A 13,340-nucleotide genomic window follows, 5' to 3' on the forward strand; every position below is an offset into this window, starting at 1 on the left:
ATTAAGGCCACGGTCGCTTCCTTCCCACTCCTAGCCCTTCCCTGTCCCATCGTCGCCATAAGACCTATCTGTGTCGGTGCGACGTAAAACAAGTAGCAAAAAAAAAATGATTTTAATTTGATCTGCGGATCCAGTCTTACCTTTGCAGGATGAATATGCATAAGATTTGCAAAGGACCAATCATGTTCCACATTTTTGAAATTTCCAAATCGATTTTCTAAGAATTCTATCTTGAGATTTTCCTAATAAGGTAATATACTTACTAAATTCATTGTTCTGATTTGTATTTTATAAGGGGACTGCGCCGCTACCCGCCACTGTTCAGGTTTACGATACGAGGGAGTGACCGACGAATACATTGACTGCCCGCTATGCCATCTCTTGCATTTTGCGCAAAGGTCAAGAACCATTTGTGGTTCATGAACCAGTAAATATTCGTGTATGTTGTAAGGGTCATCAGTCCATTTTAATGCAACTCACCACGCTGACTTACCCTGTGGTAACCTTTTCAGCTATACGTTACTTATTTCCTACTTTTAGCTATACGTATCTTTTACTTCCTACATCTACTCTAATCCCTCATATTTTTTGTGTGCCTCACCGTCCTGTTCTGGTCCTCTTAAACTTACTTTGAAGACATTCTATTGAAATTCTTGGTGTCTAAAAATATATCGATCCCTTTTGCTTGTCGAATTTTACCAAATCAGTTCTCTCTACGTAACATGTTGTAAAATAAAATCTTCGTTTTGTGTTTCAGGAGAGGTGGTGTATGACTCGATACTTCAGAACAAACATAAGACAAAGAGCTACTGGGAGCAGCTGATGATGGCTGCTGCGACGTCTGATCAGCCCAAAGCTCAGTATCACTCCAAACGAGATCTTCTCAGCGTGGGTAGTGATGCAGAAGATGGAAAACCAAACAGCGATGTGTCAGAACAGGAGTACTTTGATGCTCAGTCACAAATTTCGCTTCACTCACCGCCAGAACCCGTCGAGTCGTTGGATGTTAAGGAAAATGGACTTGTTCCAAAGATCGTGGAGACTGTAGCTAAAAAGTTAATGGAGAATGAGAGTGTGGTGGAACGAGAAATTCGTCTTCAACGAGAGAGGGAGGCTGCCCTGGTTCGAGAACGCGAAGAAGCTATGCAGAGGGCGCGAGCTTTAATGCAGCCCTACTCTACAACTCCCGCGGAAACGAAGATCGCAATGGAACTGCGGGAGATGCGCGAACGTGAAGACGAACTGAGGAGGTTGAGGCAGCAACTCAGCTCGACGAAAGAGACTGGGGATACGATCGGGGCTGACGACGGGCTCAACAGTATCCCCAACACGGACGAGGGCAACTTCTCGGAGTACGGCAGCGAGGAGAAGGAACTCAGCCTTGATGAAACTAACAGGTTAGTGATGCTGATAGCTTATCGCCTGATAACAGCGTTCAATATGCAGTGTTATTAGAAGTGTCAAGACGAGTTGAGGTTGATCATGTTTGATGAGAATTCCAGGTGAGAACTTAATATTCATCAATTGGAAAACTGTATCCGTAATATTCTGCTGAAATCGGAACAAGTTTACTGTGGAACTTCACTTTTGTTAAGCTGGGAGGCTGTTGGGAAACTTATCAACTTTTTCTGATCAGGAAAGGAGCCTCAATCTCCTTTCATAACTAAGATTGAAGTACCTTTGCGAAGAAATATCCCTTCGCTTTTCATAGGATTCTTTTGAGTGTGGGAAGAAAGTCTTGCTATGGAAACTCATTAGTCCCTTTTGAAATTATTGTTTAAATGATAGGGTATTTATTTGATCATTTGAATAGTGATATTGAATAAAGTGATAAAAGTATTTTATGTTCACAAATTGTAAATGGCTGATAGATATAATGCTTGACTACTCGTGGTTTAAGTTATGAATCATACAGTTTACACATATAATGTGTAATTAGTATTTTATGCACTTTGTTATTATTAACACTACATTTGGGTAGAATTCTTAGCAGTGTTGGATACTTTACAGCTAGAAATTGACACAATCTCTCCCTTTTCCCAGGCCTCTATCTGACCTGTATTTAGAAATCATAATCACAAAATACCTTCCTTCGAATCCATTTATAGTGCTCTGATAGTGTCAAATCTCTTTTCTTTCGAAAATGTAAGATCTCAATGTTTTTGCCAATTTGAAACATTCGTATTTTTATTGAATGTATCGAAAAATGCAGTAACCAAAATTTGAGTAGCCATCCCAGCGCAGGGCTAGTAGGGAAATCTAAATACTAGGCATAAGATAGATAGATAGATAGATAGATAGATAGATAGATAGATAGATAGATAGATAGATACATACATAAAGAAATGGGTGAGCCTTGCCTTCGCAGGGCTCCACACGTAGGTCTGAAGACCCCTTGTGTCCCTTAAACAGGTTTGCCTAGTCCAGCCCTATTGCTCCTATAAAGGATACCAGTGTCCGGATGTTGGCATTCCTGATGTCTTCCAGGCTCACAAAATGTGAGCCTAGGTATCGATGTCTAGTGCTTGCAAGAGCCTCGCACTGACACAACACATGCGCGGAGGTCTCTTCCTCCCTACCGCATCTTCTACACATCGGATCCTGACTGATTTTCATGATGTGTAGGTGTGTCTGTAAAGTGTTGTGACCTGTCAACAGTCCAACTACCATTCGCAATCTGGTCCTGTTCAAATTTATCAGAACCTTTTTATAACTTTGGCTAGGCCCTTAGATAAGTTCACGTGCCTGCCTTGCTGTGGTTAACCTCTTCCAAATGTCTAAGTGAGACTGGTTTGTCCACTGGGATATTACCAGTTTCACACTTCGGAGTGACACTCCTAGGAAGGGCTCTGGTCCTATGAAAGGACCTTTTGAGCCTTGTTTCGCTAGTTTATCAGCTTCTTCATTTCCACTGATTCCTGTGTGCCCAAGGACCCATAATAGGGTAACTGAGCTAAGTTCACACAGCTGATCTAACATCCTTTGGCACTCTCATACCATTTTTGATGTTCTAACTGCGTATAGTGCTTTTAACGCTGCCTGGCTGTCACTGCAAATGGTGATGTGTTTTCTATGTCTAGGCATGTACCATACATATACAGCACAGGCCAGTATTGCATATACTTCGGCCTGGAAAACAGTAGCATATTTACCCATGGGAAGGGAGAGCCTTGTCTTAGGCCCCCTAGGCATAAGATGATTCGAAGACAAATCGAGAGCTGTTTAGTAACCAAACTTTCGTTATTTCCAAATGTATATGTTCGTTCGCCTGCACAAAGATGGGGTTTAGTTACCTTAAGAAGCATCTGGAAAACAGAATTCTTTCGTGCTACTCCTGTTCGCACATAATGCTAATTTAGTTTTCAGGGAAAGGTGGTCTGGAAAAACTCGTAACAGTGCCATTGCCTTATGGTCATACGTTTTAATTATGACTAGCAGTTACCCGCGGCTTCGCTCGCGTGGATTTCGTAATTTGATAAAAGTAATCATTCCTCGGTACTGTACTAAGACATTATCTGAAAATACCTAAAGTATAAAAAATGACCGAAAAACTGAGTTTCATTTATCCCAGAAACTCTTTGTAAACCACGGTTTGTGGTATTGCCTTTTGGGGTTATGGTGACCATGTGACATAGAACTGTACATGTGAGAAACGGTCTTCTCAAGTCGAAAAAGACGCTTTCTTTATTTTTAAAGGCGATTCCAAGTACCTATTTCTACGCCTGTAACATCTTAAGTTTTTTGAGATATAAGTATCCCCATAAAAGGAATTCTATCTCTTTATCAGTCCCCACCACTGAAGTGGATTTTCCGAAAACAAAAATATACATGTTTCTTTATTTTTAAACGAGATTCCAGCTACCAATTTTCATGTAACGTCTTCAGTTTTTGAGATAGACATCCTCATACAAATTACTTCTCTTTTAATTTCTTTTCACCCCCGTTAAGTGTCTTTTCCGAAAACAAAAAAGTACGTGTTCCTGTATTTTTAAAGGACTTTCCAAATAACATTCAGGTCTGTAACATGTTAAGTTTTTGACATATAACTTACTGTAGATATACCGGTACTCAAGTAGGACGGGATAGGACGGGCCTATCCCAATCGAATATGTAGAGTGACCTAAATGCAACAAAGATAGAAGAATAGGGAGGGAGGCACAGGGGGAGCGGGATTTCCGCTTGCGTGTGCCTCGCAGAAATTTAGGGAATGTTGAGAAATTAGTGTTTGACAGTTATTAGATCAGGTGGGGTCTTCCGTTTGGGCCTCAAGAGAAAGGGCCGGACGTGTTATCCTTGGGAAGGTGGCTCCTTTTCTCACCAGGGGTGGATAACACGACCGGGCAGTAGTTATGCATAATCCCATCCATGCATTTATCCTGCGAACCGAATGTTCTCTCCTCAGTTGGTGGCTATCCGTGACTGGGAGAGAAGTGTTCATTTATTCATGCATGCATGACAATTTAATTCGGTCATGGAATCATTCATTTAAAAAAAATTAAATGAAACTCATTCAGGCATTTATGTACACCTATGTATAGGGTCTGTGAAAATGGAGAACAACTCTGTACATACTTATGATAAATAAATAAATATACCGGTACTCATTTTAAAAATTCACACGCTTTTTCAAATCTTTTCAGCCCTTTAAGTGGATTTTCCAAAAACAAAAAATACAGGTTTCTTTATTTTTAAGAGATTCCAAATACCAATTTTCACTTCTTAAAACTGTTGTTTTTGAGATATGGATACACTCATTTTTAAAATTAATCCCCCTTTTCACCCCCTTAGCGACGGAATATCCAAGAAAACCTCCCTTAGTGAACACCTACATTGTAATATAAGCATATCCTCAAAATTTCATTTCTTCATGTCCAGTAGTTTTGGCTCGGCGATGATGTGTGTCAGTCAGTCAGTCCATGTTATTTTATATATATGTTTAGATTATTCACGCCTGACGGACTTGATGCATTCTTCTGGGTAATAAAGGGCCTGTTTTTACGTCATCAGGTTTGATACCGCTGTCCGTGCTACCCTGTCCTGTGCTAGCAGTTTCATGTCTGATACTGCTACATCCTATATCTACTCTAATCATTCGTTGGGCTATCCCTACCATTCTTACCGCCTACGCTTCCCTCGAAAACTAACCGAACAAGTCTTGGGTGTCTCAAGATGTGTGCTATCATTCTTTCCCTTCTTTCGATCATATCTTACCAAATCGTTCTCCTCTTACCAATTAGATTCAGTATCTCTTTTTGTGTAGTTAATATTAATGAAGATTCCTTGCTAGTTAGTTTTATTTCATTGCTTTAATTAAGTGCCGGGCTGAGTACCTCACACGGTTGAGGCGCTGGCCTTCTGACCCAAACTTACCAGGTTCGGTCCTGACTCAGTCCAGTGGTATTTGAAGATGTTCAAATACGTAAGCCTCGAGTAGGTAGATTTACTGGCATCTAAAAGAACTGCGGGACGAAGTTCAGGCACCTCGGCTTCTCTGAAAACCGCCAAAAAGTAGTTTGTGGGTCGTATATCAAGCAATGGAGACGCGAAAAATGCGTTGCAAGAGTGGTCCGCTGGCTCTTTAAAATGTAGTTCTACACAACCCGTAGTTGACAGATTACTCGAGAATGTCGGGGTCTGTTCCTATACAGGATTTCTACAGCGATATAATTGGGTTTAAGCTCTGCAATACTGACTGAATCGTTAGCACAAATGGTAATTCAGTGATTCAAAACTTTAAATGCATGAAACTATCACAGCTGCGAATGACGCTTAACAGGAAGATTCAGTTTATGAACCGGTACCCCATAGACTGATCTTCCTACTCCTGGCTAGGTCTCGCCCTAGCTAAGGCGGCAAGCACACACACTTCTGTGGTTAATGAACCAGGCCGTACAGAGGCAGGTTCAAGTCCCAGGCAGTACCTCCCCTTTCTGAATTGTCCATTACGTGTACATACAATCTGATTATTCAAAGTGAATTCATATTTGGACCTGAAAATATATATTGGAGGTTACGCAGCATCATTGAGAAATCGTGAATCATCCGAAAATAGAACTGTTGGTAAAAAGGGTAAATTATAGCCCACTATGTGTAATATCTATTGATAATGTTCTAGAAACAATGAAATAATATTGTAGAGCTCCTGGTGTAATTACAAATGGTACGAGTGAAATTTGGTATGTAATACTCTGATAAGATAGCTGGCTGGTGCTGGCCTGTTGTACTAGTTTTATTATTATTTGCTAGGGGCTTTACGTCGCACCGACACAGATAGGTCTTATGGCGACGATGGGATAGGAAAGGCCTAGGAGTTGGAAGGAAGCGGCCGTGGCCTTAATTAAGGTACAGCCCCAGCATTTGCCTGGTGTGAAAATGGGAAACCACGGAAAACCATGTTCAGGGCTGCCGATAGTGGGATTCGAACCTACTATCTCCCGGATGCAAGCTCACAGCCGCGCGCCTCTACACGCACGGCCAACTCGCCCGGTGTTGTACTAGTGCCCATGTTACTAATGTGAGGGAGATTTCGGACAACGTCTAAATCACCTCTTCATTATGTGTAGTTTGAAGCAGGTTTAAAATCATAAAAATGTTCAATATGCTTTATTCATTTACCTAGGTACAAGATGCTTCATTATGTTTTGATATTAGAACTGTTTCGACTCTTAAGCAACCTAATTAATTGTAACGGTACCAGAGTCAATCAGCATGTTTCTTGGGTTGCTTTAATAAGTCTGCTCTAAAGTTGCGATAACATGAGCAACGATGCTAAGTAGACTTTTGAATAAAGGCAATTCTTATGTTTAATAGTTGTATGTATTATTATACAGGCCTACATCGACATTACGAAAGTGATATACTATTAATGATGAGCTAACAGAAATATGATTGCATAAATTGCATAATTGTGAAAGTCCTTCATAAGAGTTTCGGAATACTTCTCAAAAAATCGTACAGTGTTGCGTATATTTATAGTAATATTTTTGCACATTTCGAGCTTTTCGTCACTCTTGCTCCAGCGACTTTGGATGATATTTTTACTTGGACCAGCGCGTACTTAAAATTGAATCTGAATGCCCCGTCCACCCTATGGAAGGTTACTGGAAAATATGTGGACATAAATAAAAATGTACAACCTAATCCTATTTGAATATTCCTGGGGTGTGGTCAGTACGGCACGTTACTGTTAGATGGCGATGTCTTGAGTGCCTACATTATGGATTCGGATCTTGCAAGCCCGGTAATATTATTTTAACATCTTAATTGCGAATATCCTTAAGCGATGTCCTGAAAGGCATATTTTCCCCACACTGAACTCCAGGATATGGAATGTTACTGCACTGTGTCCTCCAAGTACGCACCTCTAGCAACTAGCTATATTCATCCTTCAAAGGGTAGTCAGTATCGACAACAGCAACATATTCTTTTAATTTTCAATTATTCAGAAATGAAGTAATGTCCTTCACTGCTGATAATCCCAGAGTCGAATTTACCCTCAAGGACTTTTTCCTTTTATTTTAAAAAATATAACTGATTTCTAATATTTAAGGGCACATAATGCCCACCGACCTGACTAGAATTCTTTCCAGCTAGTTTGGGCCCAGGAAAAGTTTCTTGCCATCTGATTAATATAGCCACCCGGAACAAAACTACAAAGGGGTACACCCACAGTGAACTGCTTCAGGCATATCTAATGTTCGCAAGGAAACCCAGCCGTAACGTAGTTCATGTCGATATTACTTGCTTCTGGATTTAAGATAATCTCTCCAACTGAAATAAAAAATATAAGCATTATCATGAAAATGCTTCGAGAAATAGGTGCGCACGTCCCTCTTCACAATTATCTTCTGAACTTTATGACGATTTTAATGAAACTTGGCTGGATGAAATGTTTTTATTGAAATGTACTTATGTTTCCTCGTCAGAGCTCTCCCCCTCCCCTACCTCCCACCAACAGCAATTTGTAAAAAGCTTTTTCCAATTGACCACTCGTTGTAAGACTGAAGACTGTAATCTTTCATTGCGGCTCTTGTGGACATGATTGCTGTCAATACTTCACATGACGCACATTTACTAACCATAAAGTATACAGAGTGAGTTGGCTACACGATTCGGATCACATAGCTGTGAGCTTTCCTTCGAACGCCGTTAGCAACCCTGAAAGTAGTTTCTTATGGTTTCCCATTTTCACATCCGGAAAGTGCTGGGGTTATACCTTAACGCCACGGTCGCTTCCGTCCCTATCCATCCCATCATCGCCATAATACCTATAAGAGTCGGTGCGACGTAAAACTAATAGAAACAAATCAATCTTGTGTAAAGTTTTTCTCACGAAATTGCGCATATTTCCAATTTCAATTTATCCTTCGATATTTACAGCCAATGTCGATATATATTGTTCGTGACATTACAACAGACCGAAGAATTATATCAAGTGTATTATATTGCTACGATGCATTCAGCCTTAGGTGCATCTTTCTACCCACTCCTTAAACTTGCAAGTTCTTGTAACACAGCAGTAGGCTATAATTGTTGTGTATTCCTTACTCCATGGAAAGTACAAATACCCTTCATAATGGACTGGAGTCACCAACCCCATGAACTTGAGTTAATTATCACACCAATTCAGAACTAGCAAATCAAAGTTCAGTGGTTGGAATGCAGATCAGTAGTGGCCTTTCTTGGTAACAGCTGTCTTTCCATGGTCTTTCATGTCTTTATATCTACTCGGGGCACAGTTCACAATTCTAGTCCCAAAGAAATATTTTGTGTAATAAGCCTTGTATGTACTGTGCTAATATTGTAATTTATTCGTACACGAAGCAGAAAGTTCATGTACTAGACCGTTGCGATGGCCTTAGCATAAAACTGAAATTATTCGCGTACAGGCGTATCTCTAAAACATACGAACATCTTGGCAGCTGAAACTCCTTCCAGAATTGTTTATAATTTATAAGAAATGCAATGGATTCTCATTTTTTAATAACGAGGAATTGCTGAGCCGTTTGTGATCGAAATGTTCACGGCTGGCTAGGCCGTCCAGAATGTTCTATTCGCTTCATGTCTGATTGCGGGCAAGTCTAACGTTAGATACCACATTTCACCCACGTCAGTCTTCCGATAAGAATCTCTTCGAGCATGATAAAACATTTTGTAATCATAATCCACTGATTAAGGAGGCTGTAAAGTGAGATTAGTACTTTTGAAGTTTAAGAACTTCTAAAGAACTGTGCCATGCTGTGATCCGTGATTGCGACGTAAAGTCTATAGTTCATCTACGGCTTAAATGGCAATGTGTTCTTTTACTACTGAGTAGGATACTCTTCTCTCCCAGTCACGGATGACCAAATAGGGAGTGGGTATTCATTTATTGTAATCATAATTAATACATGCAGTTAGTTCTTACACTAGTCAATATCGAAGAAAATCCAACTAAGAAAAATATTTGAGAATTATATAATTATACTTACCAACATGTCGGGCTGAGTGGCTGACGGTTAAGGCGTTGGCCTTCTAACCCCAACTTGGCAGGTTCAATCCTGGCTCAGTCCGGTGGTATTTGAAGGTGCTCAAATACGACAGCCTCGTGTCGGTAGATTTACTGGCACGTAAAAGAACTCCTGCGGGAATAAATTCCGGCACCTCGGCGTCTCCGAAGACCGTAAAAGTAGTTAATGGGACGTAAAGCAAATATTATTATTATTATTATTATTATTATTATTATTATTATTATTATTATTATTATTATTACTTACCAACATACAGTATTTCACATAAATAGTACTTCGACTTGTCTTTAATGATTATATTAACTTAGTATTTGAGACTTCCTAGACTTAAACTACGCCATAGTCTAGGATACCTCCACATACATATCCTTACTATCAGCTACACGGATCTTCTGTTTCATCCTCTTTAAATTTCTTTTACAACATTCCTCTCATAATATTAGTTTTTTTGTTCTCCGTGGTGTCTTCCATTCACTGTTTAATAACTTTAACAATAGTATAAAGTTCACGTTCATTTTCGATTTTACCTATCTCCTTTCCATCTATATATTTCTCTCCGATATTTCTAGTTTCCTTGGTCTTCTAGTAGGTGATCCACTTCCATATCCTTATTGCATAAAATGCATCGATTTTCCTCATTTCTTGTCTTACAGCTTTATTCTTTTGTACTCCCATCAGCCACCCAAATTATCTCTCATTTCCCTTTTCGTTAAACGCTTCAGTTCTTATTGCTATATTTTTACGTACTTTACAAAATTCAACAAGTGTTCTCTTGCTGTAACTTTCCGTTATTGTTTCTTTCAATGCCTTTCACTCTTAGGACCACCTTTTAACAGAATCCCATATCATTCCTTGAATTTCTTTCCCAGTGGTACCCTGGTACCCCCTTCCTATGCCATCCAGTAGTTTCTTCACTCCATCCACCCAGTAACCCTCACTTTGATGTTTCATTTGATGTTGGTGTTCTATTCTTAGCATTTCACCTCCTGACGCTGCCTCCCTTCACACATGATTCTCGCTCCTGATTGCAGTGCAGGTTGGCGTTCCTATTATTATTTTGGCAAATTCACTTAAAACTACATCTAATACTAAAATTCTCTCATCTACTCCCCAAATTTCTGCTCAACACAATAACTTCGTTTTAACTACTGAATTAAGTATATTTTTCTGAACTTTATGTTCGGCATATTTCTATCCAATATTTTTATACTACTGTAGCCATAGAGCTTACTCCCTTCATACTACTACTACTACTACTACTACTACTACCACCACCCATGAAGATGTCATAGTTGAAGGAATTACAAAAGACAAGATAGAGCAACGGAAACGAAGTGTTCCTGTAGAAGAAAATAACTTGTTTAGAAGAATTAATTTTTAAGATATGTAGGCTGTGTTGAAAATTGCCATATTGGAATGAAAATCCCTAGACAGTGTGTTGTAAACAAATTGAATTGCCAAACCACCTTACCACCATGTAAAAAATTCAAGGGAAGTGGAGGTTTGCTTATGAAGGTCGTTAACCACAAACGATATGTAATTTACTATAGTTTTACAGATTCTCTTATCATTCCCTCAGTGCTGAGGATTGTGATCACCGAGGAGACTATTGATCAGTTGTCCCAAACTCTTGCGGTCCTCTGCCAGACGTGGTGCACCAAAGGTTCAGCCCAGTTACATTCTTTATAATGTTCGACAATCGAGTGGGAACTAGTCCGCAATCTCTCTTGCCGGGAACATTTCCAAGAATAAGTTTTTCTCTGCTGTCATTCCCACGTCGTATAATGTGTCCAAAGAATTATATTTTTGTTTAAATATTAACATGATTCTGGGGTTGAGCTGGTTTATAATATTACCGAAACGATACATAAACTTTCCTAGGGAGACTGTAATCTCGAATAATACTTCTTAAGTATCCAATATACAGGAAATAGTGAAAGAAACACATTTATGCAATTACAAGCAACAGTTTTATTTATACAAAGGCAGCCTGTTTCAGGCAGAACACTCGGTTTTGATACAATGGTGCCGTTAGGTCACTTCAACTACGGTACTATAACATTTCACCATGTATCAAAAATTTAGGCTCGGTGAAATATTTCGGAAACATTCTTCTTTCTCTCGTGTATTGGGGCAGCACGTGTATAAATGCATACAGACCGTTCGTGCGGAAACGTTGACCATTATTGCTACAGGTGTTAGAAATGTCCACCATTAGCAGTATTACGTGCTCGGTACCTTCGGAGAAAATTCTCTAGGACCACTGGGCAGAGTGGCTCAGACGATCGAAGTGCAGGCCTTTCGAGCCCAAGGTGGTTGCAGGCTTAGCCTGGTATTATTTTATGGTGTTCATATGAGCCAGCCTCGTGTTGGTAGATTTACTGGCACGTACAAAAATCTCCGGAGAAACATTCCGGCAAGTCTGCATCACCGGCAACCGTACTTAGAGGGACGTACAAATTAACCCGGCTCAGTTCCTTCCAGTTTTCACTGATTTGAACAGCTGCAAACTCCGTGCGAAAGTTCGTATCGCCAGCACACATGGAACACTGGGTGCTGTAGGCAACATTCACAACGTTTGTGTCATGCATACTGCATACTTGACTGGGTAAATAATATCCGCGTCGTTAGAGCAAATTCGTTAGTTAAAGTATAAAATGAGCTAGGAACAAAATGACTATGTATTTCAGCCTAATTCCGTATAAAACGCACACTACCTGCTATGGAAGTCGAAACGTGAATTTCCTCCCAGTGCCGCTCAGTTTTATAAGAGAAATGTTCATGCGTTACTCACGAGACATCAGGTGTTACTGCTGAAAGTTCGATGTGTGACCTTGCTGGTCGCTCCTAACCGGTCGAGCGTATACTGCCTTGTTTTCCAGCTCTTGTCCGACGTTTCGAAGAATGAAGTATCTAAAAATGCAATGGCCATGAAGGGCGTGAAAACGAGACTCCTGGGCCTCGCGTAACCAATACAAGATGAGGGCAAGAGTTGACCCGGCATGTATGATAGGAATGATGCAAGTGAGGAGACTGGCACAAGTGGAAAGAGTGCCATGCCCTGCATTTTCTAACCCACGCTCCCCGGAGGGGTCGTCCTCTCAGTCGCTTCTTACGGCAGGTAGGAGATGCCATGGATGGATGGATGGATGGATGGATGTATTCTACCGCCCCCATCCACTGGATGATGCATGGTTGAACCGCATATGTGTTGTTCCCGTCCGGTGCTGTGAGGAGTATCTTCCAGTAGTGGTGGGAGTCTCTCTTCCAGAAACTGTCATTAGGATATGTCAGTCGGTCCTCAAGGTAATACCATACGTCGAATAATGGTCAATGGCTTAAACCCTCGGACACGTATGGTTATTTTTGACGTAGATCAACCTTCCGAACTTCAAACGAAATCTGTGACTGTATTAGCTGTATTGTTGGTATTAATTTTAATGTTTGCCAAATAAAATTTTTGTTTGATGAAGGAATAAATACTGAGATTGCTATTATCTTGGAGTCACCGTGGGAGATAGAATCGTGAAATCTTCGCTTTGAGGTCATAAAAAGAAATAAGGCCTTGGGACGGCGATAGCACCCATTTTAGGTAGGTTCATAAGTAGTTCATATCGACACTTAAAACATAAGTGTGAGTACTTTTGCGTGTACTTGCGACTGTTGAAAGTCTTAGTTACGGAGAAAGTGACTAGCCGTACTCCAATGAGAGGCTTGTAAATCTGACAAGCCGCTAGCACTTCAGAAGAGCTTGCAGCATGACGAGATACAGATAAGGACAATTATCTTATTTTACCTGCTGAAAATAAGATATCAAAGTACTTTGTCCCT

At 40.2% G+C, this 13,340-nt stretch overlaps 1 protein-coding gene across 1 annotated transcript in view; it reads left to right on the forward strand.

The window, feature by feature from the left end:
- The window catches only part of LOC136864362 (myosin-4), a 635,412-nt gene that overhangs the window by 554,046 nt on the left and 68,026 nt on the right, over positions 1-13,340 (forward strand). The window contains exon 5 of the mRNA XM_067141261.2: positions 758-1,397. Within this exon, the coding sequence (XP_066997362.2) occupies positions 758-1,397 (640 nt within the window). The remainder of the gene's footprint in view (positions 1-757; positions 1,398-13,340) is intronic.

Source organism: Anabrus simplex, chromosome 2 (genome assembly GCF_040414725.1).
Source record: "Anabrus simplex isolate iqAnaSimp1 chromosome 2, ASM4041472v1, whole genome shotgun sequence".
NCBI lineage: Eukaryota > Metazoa > Arthropoda > Insecta > Orthoptera > Tettigoniidae > Anabrus > Anabrus simplex.